This window comes from Rattus norvegicus, chromosome 5 (genome assembly GCF_036323735.1).
Source record: "Rattus norvegicus strain BN/NHsdMcwi chromosome 5, GRCr8, whole genome shotgun sequence".
Classification (NCBI taxonomy): Eukaryota; Metazoa; Chordata; class Mammalia; order Rodentia; family Muridae; genus Rattus; species Rattus norvegicus.
In genome coordinates this window covers 54,338,582-54,358,112 of record NC_086023.1, presented here as the reverse complement: position 1 = coordinate 54,358,112, position 19,531 = coordinate 54,338,582, and the positions used below count along the sequence as shown (strand labels likewise).

At 46.0% G+C, this 19,531-nt stretch overlaps 1 protein-coding gene across 1 annotated transcript in view; it reads left to right on the top strand.

Annotated features, from left to right (window-relative positions):
- Mob3b (MOB kinase activator 3B) overlaps positions 1 to 15,604 on the top strand; it is a 191,656-nt gene extending 176,052 nt beyond the window's left edge. The window contains exon 4 of the mRNA NM_001108970.2: positions 14,645 to 15,604. Coding sequence (NP_001102440.1) covers positions 14,645 to 14,674 — 30 coding nt within the window. The 3' untranslated portion in view covers positions 14,675 to 15,604. The remainder of the gene's footprint in view (positions 1 to 14,644) is intronic.
- Positions 15,605 to 19,531: the final 3,927 nt, after the last annotated feature.

Here is a 19,531-nt window from a genome sequence, read left to right as displayed (position 1 = left end):
CACACACATACACACACAGAGAGAGAGAGAGAGAATGCATTTATATGAACATAGACAAAGTACTTTTACACAGAAAAATTAATCTTTTAAATATTTGAATTTCATATGATAATCACACGCTGTGAATTTGTTCTTTAATTTTTTGAACAGTATTTGAAAATACAAACAGCATCCTTAGATTGTAGGACATATAAAAGCAGGCATGGACTGGATTTGGGCCACACATTGTATTCTTCTGGTCCCCGTTGTAGAGGGAAAACAGGTTTCCAAGGTCTGTCCACAATATGTGAATGATCTGGGCTTAAAATCTAGCCCTGCCAAGAATTAACCACGTAACCTCAGACAAGACACTAACCTCTCCAAGCTCAGCCTCTCTATAAAAATAGCTCAGCAGCCGCCTACAGGGAAGAGAGTCTGTGCCCAAAAAGTGGGCAAAATGGTGACTTGCTCCAAAGGGCCCCAGGGCAGAGACTGCTCCGAGGTCAAAGCACTTGCTATTCAAGTGTGAAGACCGAAGTTTAGATTAGGACCCACATGAAGTTGGGGCGGGCATGGTAGCCAGCTGTAACCCCAGCACCCTGGAGGCAGAGGTGAAAACAGGGACCTATGGAGTAGGCTGTCTATCCTCGCTAGCAAAACTGCATGCTCTGGATTCAGCTCTGATATGTAATAATGTGGTGAACGAATAAGGAAACCTCAGGCATGCACGCATGTGCAAAACATAGGTGCATCCACACCAACACACCACACATATAAACACAGGAAAAAGGCTCCCAAAAGAAACCAAAAGATGCCGTTCTGCAGGAGCTGGGGACATTGCACAGGGAGTCCCCGACTTGGGGTTTCAATTAGAATTTTTGTGATCTCCTGGTAGAAAGCATACTTGGAATTGTGAGGTTTGGTCTTCTTTCAGGTTGGTGATAGGATATTCTCTTTTGAGGTTAGGCAGCAGAGGGAGCCTCAAGTCTGTGCGAGCATGTGTGTACTTGTGTGCATGTGTGTAGCCGTGCACACAGCCCTCCCCTTCAACGCACTGTGCTGCTAGTCCAGATGTTCAGTAGGTCAGGTGTGCGAAGCGGATTTTACCATGTTTACAGATTAGGATGGGTTCACTGGGAGCTAATCCCATTGCAAATTGAGAAATACATGAAGGTCATGTTTTATTAAAATGAAGGTTTTCAGTTTGTTTTGGACTCTATGCTCCGTCTAAACCACAGTTTCTGCCCAAGGGAAGGGCCTGCTAAGAAACTACAAATTCGCAAATTACAAGCTCATTGAGGAAGAGACCCCTCCTCCACATCTCACCAGGCATACAATACAGGTCTTATTAAGCGGTGGCAGACTCATCCTGGGGCACATTCAAGGCTGCCTGGCTTCTATGAGACTCTTTGTTTTTTTCCAAGGGAGGTAAACTCTTCCTTCAGGCACCCATGACCTGAAAGTTCAGAAAACTTACAAAATGACTGATCATGGCATTTTTGAAGGTCATTAAAGTTGAGCCCATTCATTAAAACCCTCGTGCCTACAGCGACCCCACAGGGGGTGAAACCCTGCTTCCAGCCACTGCCTTTCTGGATGTTGATGGAAGGCCAGCGACAGAAACGGTGATACCCATGCCAAAAGCTGGCAGGCTCCACAAGTAAGCATTGAGCAATGCAGAAATCTGTTTCACTCCTCAAAGGATATCTTGAGCCATCTTAAGGAGTCAGTCCAGGTTGGGGCATCTTGAGCCATCTACAAGAGCCAATCCAGCCATGTGGGTGAATGCAGGGCGTGGGAGGAGGAAGCTAGACTTGTGACAGACACCAAACTGTTGTGTTCACTTTTCCTGGGGAGATGAAAACAAATGTCCAAACACCCCAGAAGGGAACCAATGTCAGATCAAAGTACCATCTCACCAAAGTCCAGCCTGCTGAGACCAGTGACTTTGCCAAATTTGCTTTCTTACGGAGTCACGGGTGAGGGGTCACTTACAGGAGTGTCTGACAAACAGCTGTATCTCTGCAAAGTCCCACACCGCCAGGGATGGCAACTTCACGGCGACTACCAGGGAGTCCTGCTTTTAGTTGAAGTGTTCCCTATGCATAGTGTAGCCCATCCAAACATCTCTTGTAGCTGGGAGAGGCATTAGGAGCTAGAATCTGAGGTAAGGGTAAGGGGCTTCTGACCTGGGTCAGTGACTTCTTTATCACCATATAGACCTGTTTTCCACTATGTTGTTCTGTCCTAGTTGCCACGTGAACTGATTTGAATGAGAATAGCCACCAAGCATCCATAGGAAGTGGCACTCTTAGGAGGAATGGCTTTGTTGGACTAAGTGAGGCTTTGTTGGAGGAAGTGTGTCACTCGGGGGTGGGCTTTGAGGTTTCAGAAGCTCAAGCCAAGACCAGGTGTCTCTCTTTCATCCTGCTCTCTGCTGATTCGGATGTTGACCTCTCAGCTCCTTCTCCTGTGCCATGTCTGCCTTCACGACACCATGATGACCGTGGGCTAAACCCCTGAGCTATAAGCCAGCCCCAGTTAAATGTTTTCCTTTACAAGGGTTGCTGTGGTCATTGTGTCTCTTCACATCAATAGAACCCTAACTTGGCATCTTGTTACAACTGGAGGGATAAACACCATACAACACTGACCTTTAGGGAAACTCTAAGGGAACTGAGTAGACAGAAAGGGGAATGGGAGAGAGCGATAAGGGATAACCACTGCGGGCAGCTTCTATGCTATGCTGGCTCATAGCGTTGCTTAGAGCAAAGATTGTGTCTGGTCGCTGTCCTGTTCTGGTCAGGGAGTAATGACACCACAGAAGGATGAGTTAGCAGGGGAAGAGCAGGGTGGGCGAATCTGCAGAGAAAGTCACGATGCTAGAAAGAATGCCCCTGTCAAACAGGGTGCTTCAGGGGTCTGTGGGGACTCTTGACACCAGAGTACGATGACACCAGAGTGCTGGCTGCTCGACTTGTTGCTGTGACAAAATACTGAACAAAGGTGACCTAAGGAAAGAAGGGTTCGTGGGGCACTCCATCGTGTAACAGAGTGGGTCAGCAGGAGTCTGAGGCAGCTGGGCACCCTGCAGTCCCCCTCCGTGAGGAAGCAGAGTGTAAGAGGTCTCCTGCTCTGAGCTGGTTTTCTTTTCATTCAGTCCAAGACCCCAACACGGAACAGTGCACCCCACAGCTCAGGTGGGTCTTCCTGCTTTAGTTAACCTAATTTAGACAGTCTAGATAATGCTCAAAGGCATGCCCAGAAGCTCTAGATAATTCTGACCTAATCTAGATCACTTTTCACAGGCGTGGTTTGTCTCCTGCGTGGTTCTCCAACCTGTTTCGTTGACATTGCAGCTATCGAACTCTGGGACCCACGTCCTCCTGACAGGAGGCACCCAGCCATGTGCTCATAACCCCGTGGTTCTGTGGGAGGGGTTCAGAAATCCGCGCCTCTTCCTTTTCCGTGAATCAGTGTAAACCAAGGGCTGACTGTGTTTACACAAAGCAACTTCTCTGTGATGTTTGTAGGGCTTGGGGAAAAGAAAAGCAGTCTGATTTTTGTATAGGTCATGAATAGCTCTCCTCCGTGGGTGGTGTGAATATGTGTTTATCTGTCCATAGGTATGTCTGTGTGGATCTGAAGGCCTGCGTGTATGTGTCCATACTCAGACCCACCTTTGCGTAGAGGAAACACCGTCCGTTTAAGTAATGTGCTAGAAACACAATTAATCAAATAAATATTGTTCTTTCAGGTCAGGGAGCTCTAGCCTGACACACTGCTATTTTTACTTTGTTTGGGTCACTCACCACCCACATCCCTAAAAGGCACCAAAAAGGACATTTTTTTAATTCTTCTGCACTGGCTGAATCTCATCCATACTTGTGAGGGTTTTGAAGGTTTTTGTTTTGTTGTGTTTGTTTTAAGCTTTATAGTCTGAGCGTTCTCCTGCCTTATTCAACAATCTCAGACTTTGGAATGCTCCCACAGGAGGGGAGCAGCCCGAGCTTTGGGGCTCTTGGAAGTAATCCCACCCCGTGGCTAGCGCAGATGCAGCGTGGCTGCCTCTCAGGCTCTACCGAGAGCGATGCTGACTGGAGCTACGGAAGGCGCGATGCCTAGGTCCGTAGCTGATGGACGCCTTTCGAAGGCAGACTTAGAAGTTTTAGACTTGTGGTCCTGAGAGCTGTGTACGTGACTATGCCAAGATGCTGACCCTCGGGTCCCCCTGCAGAGTGAAGAGACCACACACAGCGACATTGTTCTGCAGGCTGCACAGTGCAGTGTCTGGCACGGGGGTGGGTGGGTGGGAGATAGATGTGCCTGGGGCGGACATGATATGCTCGCTGTATTGTTTTGCTATCACCCCGTCCTTCTTACACCGCTTCATTCGCTGCCCACCGGTCTGCCAAGTGTTATCTGTGCAGATACGGAGATGGATGTTTGACATACACAGTGACCACCATCAGCTTCCTACTGGTTTTTCCACCACCCATCCCCTCCAAGTTCTTATGAAATGGGCACAGTCGAATTATAAAAATCCTGTGCAGAATGTTTAGGCCCCAGTCATCTGGTATTACCTGCTGCTCAGTTTGACCACAATTGAACAGAGGATTCCTGCCAGAAAGCCTGCCTGTCTGAGGGCCAGAAGGAAGATCTTTGAGCTCAAAGGAGAGAATAGCATAAATTCATAAAAGAGTTTCTGATCTCTCTCTCTCTCTCTCTCTCTCTCTCTCTCTCTCTCTCCCTCTCCCTCTCCCTCTCCCTCTGTCTCTCCCTCTCCCTCTCCCTCTCCCTCTCCCTCCCCCTCTCCCTCTGTCTCTCCGTTATCATGAAAACAGCCAGGTATGCCTCACCCTGCATGGGGGACAAGCAAGTTCCATGGACTTACCCATCTGTTCAGAGAAATGCTTTGGGAATCGCCGAGGGAGTTTGCCCAAGGACCAAAGTCATTTCCCCTGGTCCACATAGCTATTTGGGTTCTAGAAAGTGAGAAGAGAAACCCTCACCACAGGAAATGAAAGCTAGCCTCATTGGAGAGCTGTGGTCCCACCGCAAGGCCTCTGCCTGCATCAAGGCTGGGTGTGAATTTCCTTGGCTCCTGCATCCACAGTAGTCCAGCTTTTCCGAGGGGAACTGGCTGGGGGGTTATTTAGGATGTTTTAATTTTGCTTGTTTCCCTCCCTTAGCTTATCTTTCTTTTTCTGGGGATGTAACCATAGCCAGCAGCCTAAGGTTCAACCTGCCTCTCCCTTGACCATCATCTCTACCCACCTGAGGGAGAATCAACTTCCAGGCCACATGGTTACCAAAGAGCCACTTAAACACCTTCTCCTTCCTCAGCCCAGGATCCTCTTCTCTTCCCTGGGAGTTGCTCTGTCTGCCATCAAGGTGGGTTAGAAGCTTCAAAGACACCCAAGCAGGGCATGGATGACCTGGATTGTTCCGGGCATTCAAATCCTGAAGGAACAAGTACAGAGACCAGGCCTGTTCCAGGCTGCTCTGGTGGGAGGAATGCAGACCACGAGGTCCTTGAAGACCAGGTGCAAAGCTGCTAGCACATCAGCACAGAGAGACAGAGAGGATGTGGGGACTGCTCCTGTGTCTCTTTGGGCCTCAACTGTGTCCCCCTTGGCAATGCTGCTGAAGAAGCCAGCAGGAGCTGAGGAGTAATGTCTCTCAATCTGTGTCCACATTGGAATGGCAGCAAGGTAGTTCGATAGAGCAAGGGCTTCTGAGTCTGTCGACCTTCGTGAAGAACTGTTCTGATTCTATAGCACCCAACATCACCTCTGCCTATTGTCCGTGGTGCTTTAACACCCATGTCCCCGTGTCATCCTGTGTCAGATGCACCCTTCCCCCCATCTGTAGTCAGGAATGATCTCCCTCTGGGTAGTATGGATGAGTTCGGCACCACAGTGTCTCTTGCTGATGCCAACTAAGTACTCCTCCATTGAAACCGCCAGGTCGAAAGGGACTTGCATTGACTACAAGTAAGAGACGAGGCCACTGCAGACTTCAGGTCTACTGAGTGCAGAAGCCCAGCCTGAGGGGAGTGGGTGTGGCCAGGAGCCAGCTGCAGGGGGAAAGTGGGTCAGTCTCGGTGAGGACCTTACCTTGGCAGCTCTGGGCAATAAGGGATAGAATGGAACTCTCGTAGCAGAAATGGGAATTTTCAAGATGGTCAATGATTTTAATCTACATGCTTTGGGGACAGAGGAGGGCTAGCACATAGTAAAAGAAATGAACCGGTATAATCTGGACACGACATAGGAATTTTTGAGTCTCTAAGAAAGAGACCATCTGTCCAGTCTACCCTCTAACCAGAGGCCCCAAGTTTGACATCAGAATGGAACTCTTCCTGGTCGTGGGGTTCCATTTTGTTTTGTTATCAAGACAGGTCTCGCTATGTTCCCTGATTGTCCTAGAACTCACTGTGTAAACCAGCCTGGCCTTGTGAACACTCAGAGTTGCGCCTGCCTCTGCTGGGATGAAAGGAAGATGCTAGGACTAAAGGTGTGCACACCAATACCTACCACATGGTTCTGTGTCTCCCACAGTGGTTCAGCAGCAATGTCTCCACTGTGCTTCTGCCATAGCTCAGGCCCTTTCTCAGAACTGGAACTCCGAGGCAGAGGAGGGAAGGGGCCACAACCTGCATAGGCACCAGAAGCTGGGGATCACCACACAATAGGTGGTTTAACACTCCATGTCATTTCTGTGACTTCAAGAAGTTTGAGAGCGGCAGAGACAGGAGTATTCACCTATCCCAGGTTGCCGGCAGTTAGCTTTTCCCTTTGGATCGAGTCTAGCATTATATTACGTATATTACGGACTTCTTTGGACTTATAATGCTACCCTATTCCAAACCATGGAGTCTTTAATGGCTGCAATAGGGGCAGGGCATCTACTCCGGTCATCCAGACCCAGGTGTTCTCACACAGAACCCTCCATACCCGACATCCTTTCTGCTCTCTGTTCTTTCTCCCTAGTTGTTTTCCCTGTTGCTAATATGTCTTCCTCCTTCCTCCTCCTTGTTCCTTACAGTTAGCAGAATGTTGTGGAAATTAAAAGCAAGCGTGGGGGATGGTAAGATGCTGTTGTGTCCCTGGGGCATTTTAAACGCCACCAATGTCCTAAGCTGCATCTCCCTCGAGTGGGATGATGGGAGCAGCATAGGATATGCTTGTTTACTGTTCAAGCAACTCAGTCTGGATCGAAAGCCACGGAGAAGCTGTGTGAGCTTGGGCAAGTGGCTTCAGTTCAGAGCCAGTGTGATCTAGGTTAAGTTTTAGATGAGGTGGATGAAGACACCAGACTGATTACTGAGGACTGAAGAGGTTATTAGCCATGGATGGACAGATGGATAGACGGTGAGACGGGCAAACGCATGGCAGGGGTTCCAAGGAAAGCTGAGGCCCTAGCACTAGAGAAGGAAAGAATGGTGGGGGTCTCTGGAGAGAATCAGAACCCACAGGACAGAAAGAGAGCGAGCCCCTTATACTTTGGGAGGTGGGCACAGCAGGAGCCTGCAGCCAAGTTCTCTCATTCCCAGGCAGGAGGCAGGAAAGGGAGGTGATAGGATGGGGTACCCCTTTCATGTAAACTCACTTTCAGGGTGAGATGTCTGCTAGCTTCAAACCCACGATGTCCAGACAACTTCCAGAACAAAGAGATGATGATGGTGGTGGTGGTGATGGTGATGATGATGATGATGTTTAAATCACAGAACTCATAGAAATGTGATTGATGGATGCCAAAAATCATCTCACAGTACTATCAAGCACATAGTACTGTTTTAAAAGTTGAGATCAGACAAGGGATTGTGTAACTTATGCAAAGCTTAGGTTGTTTTCTCCCCCTACCCCCACCACCTCTCTACCCAAAAAAAAAAAAAAAAAAAAAAAAAAAACAGGCAAAATTTATTGAAACATCTTTTCTAAAATTAAATGTGACCTCCCCCAGGTGTTAGTTTACCACTGCTCTTTAAACTAGAGCTCTTTTATAAAAAACAAGAAACTATGTAAGTATTAAAAGTGTTTAAAAAGTCAGAGACTATGTCAAGGACAAAAGTATCAGAAATTGAAAACACAAAACTAAACATAATTTAATTTACCCAGCTAAGGCTGGAGAGATGGCTCAGTGGTTAAGAGCACTGTTCTTTCAGAGGTCGTGAGTTCAAATCCCAGCAACCACACAGTGGCTTGCAACCATCTGTAATGAGATTTGATGCCCTCTTCTGGTGTGTCTGAAGACAGTGACAGTGTAGTCATATATAATTATAGGTACATTATTATATAATAAATAAATCTTCAAAAGAAAGAGAGAAAATTTACCCAGCTATAACTCGCATTAGACATAAATTGTATTTATAACTGCCTCAAACCATCTATACTGTGTAAGACTTGGAACTATATCCTTCATCTCACAACAGCATACACTAAGGTATACACAATACACCATTTAGATGGAGGCTAACTGTATGATGAATTCCAGCACTAGCCCAGCAATGGGGACCCAGAACGGAGTGAATGATGCTTTCGGGGAGTCATGTGAACTGTGGGAATTCGCCAGGCATAGAAGAAATGGTGACATTTATAGGGTAGAATAAATGGCCAGGGAGAAACTCCAAGGCACCAAGCTTGTGGAGACCTGGGGAAGCAGATCGGCACGGCTGTCTGTAAGGTGCAGCCTGTGCACAGGTGGTGGGACCTGCCATGACCAGCTTCCTCTGCCAGGTGGCAGAATGTGGATGTTGGTTGCTGGCTGTGGAGAATGAGGCTCACCCAAGTGACAGATCCAAAGCCTACCTTTATTTCTTCCATGGGAAGAAATGGTTCCTGTCAGAAAGAACTGTAGGGATAGAAATGGAGAAGAACCTGAGGAAAAGAAGGTCCAGGGACAGGCCCCAAGTTGGGATCTGCCTCAAGGGGAGGCCCCAAGGCCTGACACCATGACTGAGGCTATGGGGTGTTCACAAAAAGGGACCTATCATGACTGCTCTCAGAAAGACCCAAAAAGCAGCTGAGTGAGTCAGACCCAGATATTTGTACCCAACCAATGGACAGAAGCTGCCGACCCCTGTATTTAAATTATGGGAAAGTTGGAGGAAGCTGAGGAGGAGGGCAGTCCTGTAGGAGGACCAGCAGTCTCAATTAACCTGGACCCCTGAGATCTGTCAGACACTGGATCACTAACTAGGCAGCACATACCAGCTGAGGTGAGGGCCTCTAACACATATACAGCAGGGGACTCCCGGGTCTGGGTTCATAGAGATGATGCACCTAACCCTCAAGAGACTGGAGGCCCCAGGAAGTCTAGTGGTCTGGTGGGGTGGGGACATACTTGTGGAGACAGGGGTGGAGGGTGTCAGGGGGGACGTATGGGGTGTGGAACAGTCGGAGGATAGACTAAGAGGGAAATAAAATCTGGAGTGTAATAAATAAATAAATAAATAAATAAATCGTTTTTAAAAATATTTTTAATGTTCTAAGCATTATTACAAAACTGTTAGTAGATTCCCTGCCCTTCACATCCCCCATCCCCTGGTCCTCTCTTTAACTTCTCCCCCAGTCCCTTTCCTGTGTCCTTTACCTTCCCATCAACCTTCCCAATATTTTTACCCACTCTTGGTCTCTCTTCTAACCATTTAGACTTAATCTGTGTCACACACACACACGTTTATACATTACAGGCTAAGATCTGCATGTAGGAGAGAACATGGGGCTTTTGTCTTTCTGACATCTTGTCAGAAACTTTTAAGAGGTCTCCCCTGCAGAAATCACCCTAAGCGTTCTTCAGGTTTTGGTAACCTGACTTATACATATTACATTCCACTCTGTGAGAAAGACACTGAGCCTGCTCCCCTTGAGGAAGGAATGAAGGAATGAATGGTTTTGGGTAAACTAGATTAGCCTTCAGGAGGGTTCAGTGAGGAAAAGTGTGATGTGAGAAAAATCTCTTTAAATGGTTTGATGGCGCCACCAAGTGGCAAAGAAGTAGAATACAGCCTTGGAGCGCCCCCCCCCCCGCCGTGTGTGTGTGTGTGTGTGTGTGTGTGTGTGTGTGTGTGTGTGTGTGTGTGTGTGTGTGTTAAATTCTCTCATCCTTACCTCAGTTTTCCCTTCCTCCTCTCCTCCCAACCCCCACCCCCACCCTCCAGCCTCCCCTCTCCCTTCAGAAAAGGCAGGCCTCCCAGCGATATCAGGGAAACATGGCATATCAGCGCAATAAGACCAGACACATCCCCTCATTCAGGCTGGATGGGGAACCCAGTCAGAGGAAAAGAGGGCCTGTGCCTGGCATGCGTGTGGACGTCAGAGGACAACTTGAGCGAGTCAGTTCTCTCCTCCACTAATGTGAGTCCTGACCACAACGTTTTTCAGGGGTGGCAGCACTCTAACCTGTGAGCCGTCTTACCAGGCCATACCTATACATTTTCAAAGGTTAGATCCAAGAACAGTGACCTTCAGTTTGTGGGCTGTCATTAAAAACATGTTTCCTTGTAGGAATTAAAGATGCATCTCAGAAACAGTTTTTCTTCTGCCTGTTGGGGCTCATACCGTGGTGCAGAAAGCCCCACTACTAACTCCTCACAGCCTAACTCAGGCACTTTGGATGTGTTCTCTCTCTCTCTCTCTCTCTCTCTCTCTCTCTCTCTCTCTCTCTCTCCCCCCCCACTCTTCAAAAAAAAAAAAAAACAAACAAAAAAACACTCTTCTGTGTTAAGCTTAACTGTCCTAACGCTTTTCTCTGTGTCAACTAATAACTCAAATTGATATCAGCCTAGCTGAATCAAGCAGTTTTGAAAACTCAGGAATTACCTGCAACCATTTATAATTAATATATAAGTCAATGCATTCCCAAGTTATCACTCAAGAGCCTATCTATTCCTGATTCAGAGGTTTTCAGCTACAGCCCATGCCATGTGGAAAGCCCTGGTCTTCACAGTCACATGGGCTTGCTTGGATCCCACACCTGCCCCTCTCCGTGTGGCTTTAGTGAGTCACCCTTCTTTTTCCAACCTCCCCCATTTCCGGTACGGTTCCGTACAGTTCCGGTACAGTTCTGGTACGGTTCCGGTACAGTTCTGGTACAGTTCCGTATGGTTCCGGTACAGTTCCGGTACGGTTCGGTACAGTTCCGGTACAGTTCCTATACAGTTCCGGTACAGTGCACATTCATCTCTCAGGGCTGCAGCCAGGGGTTGCGGGCCGCTCCTGCAGAGCAGCACGTAAGAGCAGGGGAGACCTCGGCCTCTTACAACCTCTCTCTGCTCAGGCTGTCGTTCACCTCATAGAAACCAGTTTAGCTCCGAGACTAGACTCTTGCCGGACAGTTGTGGTTCCCTCTCAGAGTTCTATGTACACAATGACACAGCTGCCCAATGCACTGAGCCCTCGGTGGGCTATTATCTAAAGTCCCTTCCTTTCTTTCAGAGCACTGATCCATTGCACATAGTCGATTTAGAGTTAATTATAAACCTGAAGTCCTGTTTAGCCTCTTCCTCTCAAATACACAATCTGTTGTCAAGCATTAACTCAGAATACAAGGACCTTTTAGTTTTTGATCTTCATGTCCTTGCTTCTTTAAACCCCAGGGTAACCTCAGTCGCCACTCCCACCCACCCCCCACCCACCCCCCAGATATTGGGATTACAGTTGTTGTACCACTGTGCTCAGTTCACAGGAACCACTGGAAACTTGAGGTGGGAACAGTAGGTTTCTCTTGTGTTTGCTGTGGTTATTTCCTCTCCTCGCAGAAGGTGCACGGTTCTTTCTGATTTGTCTTTGCTGACCACACCTTGCTACAGTCAAGAGTGTTCTGCTCCTGCATAGCAACATCCCTCTACCTCTACATTTCAGATCCATGTCAGAGTGGATATTAACAGAAAACTCTTCCCAAACCACTTCCTGCCAGCAAGGGGTGACTGATGTCATGTCCATGTTTCTGAAACCACATCTATAGAAAAGGATCAGAGAAGGGAATTAAGATGTGCTAAGTCTATGCATATAGTAATGTATTTAACCTTCCCTTGATCCACTCAGTAACACAGTACATTGTACAGATGACGAGACCGAGAACCCATGTGTTACTTGATTACGCAAACACATATTGACCCTGATTATCAGGCACTGGGGATGCAAGGACAAACAGCCAGCAGAGCCCATAGGATCTTGCCTGGGATGATCCAAAGAGCAGAAATGAAAGGCTTTTCCGTAGGCATAGTGTTACTCTAAGTCTACCCTTCTATTATTCAAATGCTGGTTCCCCAATCCTACTATCTGACATTCTAGACACAGCATTGTAAGGCTTAAGAGTCTCCTGTCTCATGTTTGTGTAAACAAGGATCACTATTTAGTCTCTGCCTTGCCAATGAAATCTGGAAAGGCCAATGGCTAGTCAATAGAAAGAATAGGACAGCACATCAGCCAGCCAGAGGAGGAGGGAGAGAAAGAGAGGATTCAACATGAGGAAGAGTTCCAGAGAGACATCAAGGCAAAATGCACCTGAAGCCCAGACAACTAGACCATTACAAAAATGCCAGTTTCTCAGGCATTTTGGCTGAGGTAGCCAGATTCGATTAGAGGATTAGAATGGACTTATAATACCTAGTTATTGTACTTCAAGGTGAAAATAAATCTCAGTCTCTCTGTGTCATTATTACTAGCTAGGATTTTTTTTTAAAAAGGCGCTGTAATTATTGACTACATACGTTTATATTAAAATTACCATTGTACCTTTGACCGGTGAAGAGGGGTTCTGTGGCTGTTCAAGGGGGGAAGAGTGGGATATATCCTGTGATGGAGTTAGAGAAAAAATGTCCCCCAAAACAGACATTTTACCTAAGACGTGATGCTCTTCATGTGAGTGAATAGCAAGGGAGAGAAGTGAGATTGCAATATGTCTGACCTTGTTTCACTAGACCAGGTCTTTGTTGGCAAATTTGTTTGCAGTAATGTTATCATTTCGGCATGCGATCCACCACGTTTCTTCCTCCCTAAAGACCCTAGGTACCTGAGAACATCGGGCCCCACCTCCTCGTATGTAGTTCACACAGTAAGGCAAGTGAACAATCACGAGGAGCTCAGCAGATGCATTTGTATACTGACTAATGCACTAGGGAGCTCCCCTGTTTAGCACGGAATGAGAGAGTACCTAGATCACATACCGTGTTCTTCCTTTAACCCGCACAGTCTGTATGGTTTTCGAACAGCCACACTAACTCCTTTGACTCAGATGTTTGCCGTTTGGTTGTCTGGGATGATCCAGGGCAGCATTCAAGAGGTACGGCAGCTGCAGTCAGTTCTGAGGCAAATGGAACTCAGAAGCCGCTTACTCACCTAATTAAAATTACTTAGTCTCGTCTTCCCCAAGTGCTGACAAGCTCAAGGCTCTTACTCCGCCTGCAGCCCACGCTGTTCTTAACGATGAAAAGAACTCCCTTGCACCAGCGTTGTGGGAAATATGGGGCGTATAAGGATGAAAGCCCCCATAGAGATGCAATGAGTGTTAATTTCTTCCTGGCACTCAGTGATTCTCAATCTAGCGGGAAAGCCTCCTCCAACAAATCCACATGCCCTGATTCTTCCCAAACAGTCCCACCAACTGGTGCAGAGCATTCAAGCACGTTAGCCTATGGGAGCTGTTATCGAAACTACCACACACCCAGAACCAGTACACCCTAAACAAAGTCAAGAGTGCACAGGTGAAAGGCATGGCCACCTCCACAGGTGAATATGAGGTCTTCCAGGCAAATGGATGTCATCATGTCTGAACTGGAAAGATAAGTGGCAGTTAGCCAGGTAAGGAGGGTAGAGATGGGACTGGGTGAGAATAGGCCAGCCTGTGCAGAGTCTCAAAGGAAGGGAAAGGATGGCCCGTTTGTGAGCCCTGCATTCCCTTAAGAGCCGGGAAAGTAGTGCGCATAGGTAGATTGCAGGCCACACTCCCGTGTTTCTTCCTCTTCCTTAATTTCTCTCTGACTTGTACATGATCACATTCTTCATTTTTTCCCCATCTTTGAGTCCAGTGGGAGATGTTTATGAAAATAGCAACCCAAAACCCTTATCATACCAGTTGGCAAGTGATGCTTGACCTCCAAAAAATCCACGTGCCCTGATTCTTCCCAAACAGTCCCACCAACTGGGACAGAGCATTCAAGCACATTAGCCTATGGGAGCCATTATCATTTGAAACCACCACACAACCAGAACCAGTACACCCTAAACAAAGACACGGAGAGACAACTGGAAGGGGTGGGGATGAACACTGGAGGTCATTCTTCATGACCTCCTGAGAGGAGGGCCGTTATTTAATGCCAAATGTTCAGTGTCTCCAGATCTTGCCCTCTCCTCCCTTCTTACCTCCCCACCCCGAAAAAGCAAGTAGCTTGGATTCTTGGTAAGAGGGGAAAGTATTTTAGACAATTCAAGAGAAAGTCGGTGAGAAGGAGAATGAGAGGGAGGATGGAGGGGGAGGGGGAAGAGAGAGAGAGAGAGAGAGAGAGAGAGAGAGAGAGAGAGAGAGAGAGTGTCTTAGCTAGCTCAAGCCTACAGACCAAATGGAATATGTTCTCATGGCCCAGGCAAATGTCCCCAGTGTGTTTCCACCATTGCCCTACTCATTGTCCCCTAACGGCCCTTCTCTTCTTGCTTTCCAGAAAGAGATGACAACCAGGATGTGTCACTAACACTCCACCCCATCTTCTGGAAGGAAGGAACACTGTTTCTCCCAGGAGTCCCCATGGGACAGAAAGTGGTCCTCTGTGAATGAAATGATCCCGGAGCAGGAAAGCTGCAGCCCCACAAGGACTTCTGAAAGACGTTCCTTACCTACTTCACGTGCTCTTAACCCTCTAAGTGCTGCTAGCCAGGACCTGTGGGCCATACAGACCACAGCATGAAGGACCAGCCTTAACCCCTTGGGCCAAGGACAGTGCAGGAGAGGTTGCTGCACTTCCGCCCACATCACACTTCTGCCCGTGACCGGTCCTCTAGGCTTTACTGGAATTCAGGTTTTGAGACTGAGGGGTTTTGTTGTGGTGGTTCTTTTCCATTTATGTCTTGTCAGACTTCTGGACTAACTTCTCTGTCACTTATTTTTCTAAGTTCTAGGCACACGCGTACCATATAGACAGTACGTTTCCTATCCCATCTCTCCTCGACTCCCTGCAGGCTCCATAACCTTATATGGAGCTTGGAGCTGGGGAAAGGCCACAGTTCTTCTGGTAGCATCCGTGCCATTTCCCTCATGGGCAGTTTCACCAGAAACCGCTGACTCGATGGGTGACATGATCTGTGTCCCTGGACAGGCCATTCACATGCTAACCTTTGGAAAGAGTCTGGTGACTGGAAATAAAGCTGGTGTGTTATCAGTTTACCCTAGTTGGAATGCATTTGTTGTAGCCACAGTCATTTCTAGATGCTTCCATTTAAGATGTGCTTTCCCATTCCCCAGAAGAGAGGAAATGGTTTTAAAATGACCAGTAAGGTCCTTGAGCCAGATTAGTGCAGTGTTTGTTCTTTATTGAGGGCTAGTGAGTCCCGGCTGATCCTACATATTATATTATGGAGGTTTCAGCAATAAGACAGCAGACAGTTGGTACGTGTATATTAAATACCCTTGACTTACATACAGCCTTCCCAACTTGTCCCCAGAGATTCTGAACCCAGCTGGTATTTCTTCTCTTCTCTACTTTCCTCTCCTTCCCAGTCTTCCCATTCTTTCATGTGTGTTCTCTCATCTGTGCGCACCTCTCTCTCTCTCTCTCTCTCTCTCTCTCTCTCTCTCTCTCTCTTATTGTCCCTCCATCTCCTATGCTATATGACACAGAATTCATTTCAGTCCGGCGGTCTTCCTTCAATCCATTCAATCTGTCCCTTCCAACCCCCAGAATAACCATCAGATGCTACGCTGTCTCCTGCCTTTGGAGGTCCTAGTAAACGAATCACTGCCTTCTCTGATTTCTTCACAGAGCTGGTTCTGACAGCTTGACTAAGAAGTACCCATACTTCCCCTGATATTTGATTTTAATAAAGTATCCTGGTGGAGGGAAGTAGATATGAATGTATTCTTGCAGTTGGTGTAATAACAAAAGCCGACTAAGTTAGTCTGATCTTATTTAGTCTATATAATGTGTTAAAGCCACTCGCAGCCACCACAAAAGCCTAGAAAACATGACTTCATTTATGTAAATGAAGAAGCTGACCGTATGGACTCGGTGGCATGACAGATGCAGAACAGCCCTTACGTCCTGTCTCGTAGACGTTGTCTTCTGAAGCCCAACACAACCACTGCTATATTATTGACTTGTTCCAACCTACTGGGATGTTTTTCTTTTCTCCCTAAGTAACTTTAAGAGGCCAAGATAGGCAATGTTGTTGTTTTGTTTTGTTTTGTTTTTTGTCAATATCAGTTTGGGCTAAAAGCATTCTCTGGCTGCCCTAAAGGTCCAGAGGAAAAGGAGCCCTGAATTCCTGACCCAGGCAATACATAATACCACACATGGGTGTGCAGAATGGTGGGCTGAGAAATGTCAGCCCAGTCCGCTTAGCCTCGGGGAGTCTCTGCAGCCTTGTACCTTGAATGACTGCAGGACTCACGCAGTAGAAAGTAGAGTATGCTCCTGCATTTCAGTGATGCTTAGTCAAAGAGGAAGCCTGATTGAAGACATTTGTCATTTCTGAAGTTATTTTCTGTCCATTGCTTGGGTGTGTGAAATCTCCGTCTAACTTAAAACATCCAAAAATATTTTTTTTTAAGTCTTGGAATGATCTTCTTTGGCTTTTATTGCTACTTGCACTAATCAGCTCTTCGGGTAAAATCTAGCCAACTGCTCTGATTTTTTCAAGTATGAGGTGTTCATAGTCATATAGAACTTTGTTTGGCAAATTCTAAAAAAAAAGTCTTCATGACTGTCCGTAAGCCTTTGGCCTGCCCTGCTCTCCCATGCATCTGTAGTGGGAATGGAAGACCCTTGTAGCCCCTAGGACGGCTCCAAGCCTAGTTCTGTCTCCTAACCTTGTCTAACATTTATCTTAATTGGGGGGAAATTAAAAGTTGAAAGATCACCACGAGCACCCTATGTCCATGAGTGTACCAAGTGTTAGCATATTGCCTCGATTTCCTTCTTACTGTAAATGCACTCATTGCTGAACCATCAAAAATATAATAAATTACAGTCATCATAAAGTTTTAAAATGCTTTCTCATACTCCTCCTGTTAGTAATATATATATATATATAGTATATATATATATATATATATATATATATATATATATATATATAGTAATATCCTATCCATCTTCAGTGTCTCCAACTACAGGGGCCTGACCATTAGCAAAGTGCATATTTGGTAGACAATCCATGGTTCAAATTCTGCCTCAAAAAATTCTTTATAGTTGATATTTTTTAAAAAAAAAATCTAGCTATAATCACAAACTAACTGCACATTGCATTTAATTGTCTTCCATTAATGTATTATCATCTCCTCTCTCTCTCTCTCTCTCTCTCTCTCTCTCTCTCTCTCTCTCTCTCTCTGTGTGTGTGTGTGTGTGTGTGTGTGTGTGTGTGTGTGTGTGTGTGTGTGTGTTCTGTCTTTCATGACTGGCATTACTAAACAATGCATGCTGGTTTGAATATGGAACATGCCCACGTTCTGAAAGATTATTTTGTGCTCATTTCCTCATTGTGAGATGTAGGTTAAACAGGTCAAGGGTAAGAATGTTCAGCGTGGATACACCTCCCTTGCATCATGTAAGAAAGTGTGAACATCTAAATGAAGATGAATCAGTGCATCCAAGGGTTATCTGTCTGAACCAATCAAGTTCCACAATTCATTGTTAAGCTCTGAGATTCAGTGCACACACCATGTATAGAATATGTGGTTCAATGTGCATACTTCACTTCTTAATGTCATCAGAGTCCACAATACCCAATATTAAATCCTTTGCTGTGAAAGGAATAGCAGTGTGACAGGGTCAGACCCTTCCACATAAAAGGAAAAGGAAGCCAGAATTTTTCACTTGCAAACAATACCTAAGCATGCTGACTCATGGAAATGTGTATGAGCCTACAGCCAGAGGTAAAATGTATACATGTATGTGTGTGCACGTGTGCTCGTGTTGGTTTTTTCCCCTTATTGACTTCTCATTCAGACTCATGCTTTATTCATTGAGCTCAGCTCATATGTTATGATGTAGTATCTCTTTACATAGCCCTGGGTATCCCAAAACTCCCTTTGTAGACAAGGCTGGCCTTGAACTCACAGAGATCCTTCTGCCTCTACTTCCGAGTGTTGGAATTAAAAGCATGTGCCACCATGTCCAACTGCTCGTATATTCTTGTTGAGGGTGACTACCAATTATTTTGGGGATGTGAAACACAAGTCTGGGCATACTCTGAGATCACAAGCATATGTTTTTATCCTAATAGATACTTATATCAACCATCTCATAAGATATTTCCTACCTTCCCTCTCAAGTAAAGGTATGAACTTGGGATGCACTCTGGAAACAGAACATTAGTCCTTACACTTCTGTTTCCCAAGACAATCCAGAGCACCTCATCCAGGCTTCCCTTAACCTCTGGCTCTTTTCTGTTCAGCCAGTGGAAATAATGAAAAGGATATATTAAATTACTGATCTAGAATCTTTTTCTGCTTCTTCAACTGTTGATCTTCTCTTCCCTAAATGTTTTCTATTTCTTTTCTCAACTAGGATGAATGGACCGAGCTTCAGAGCTTTCTAATTTATTCTTCCCATCTCCCAACCATAGCATCGCCATTCCTAGTAGAACCTATTCTTTTGTGGATATTCAGGCTCAGAAGTTTCACAGACTTCACAGCCTTTGAAACCCAACCCAACCCATCCAACCCAAGCCAAATAGTCCTTCTGGGCTCCAGGCTTTGTCTAATGCCATGTTATTTAGGAAGATCCAGACACTATACAGTGGTAGCACATGCTTAATAATGAGAGCTTCATTTGCATGTTAGTGAAATATCTGAAGCCTAAACCCGTGGTCCTTCAGAATCATCCCAATAGTGTCATCATCCCCTCAGAAGTTTTACCATTCTACAATTAAACATTTCTCTGATTGAGCTGGGAACTCCAGAGTCCTCCCTCTGTCTGTGTTACAGACATTGCACACTGTGAATCTGATGGGTTATCTCAAGCCTTCTCCAAACCCTGATATGTTTTTGCTAGCCTCGCTGTAAGAGAAATCTTTAGGTTTTCTTGCTTGTTTCTTATTTATTTCTTGCTTATTTCTTGCTTATTTCTTGACCATATGGAAATCTTTGACTAGGCTATTTTGACCTTTCTAATTTTTCTTCTTACTTTTAACAACCCTCATCACAACACACTGTTTGGGTTTTGTTGAAATTTGATTTATTCCAGCCCATTTCCTCAATCAATGATCATTGATGGAAGCACATCACTTCCAATAGTCCCTTAGCCTAAAGGATACCACACTAAAGGAAAACACACACACACACACACACACACACACACACACACACACACACACACACACCATGTCTTCAAAAA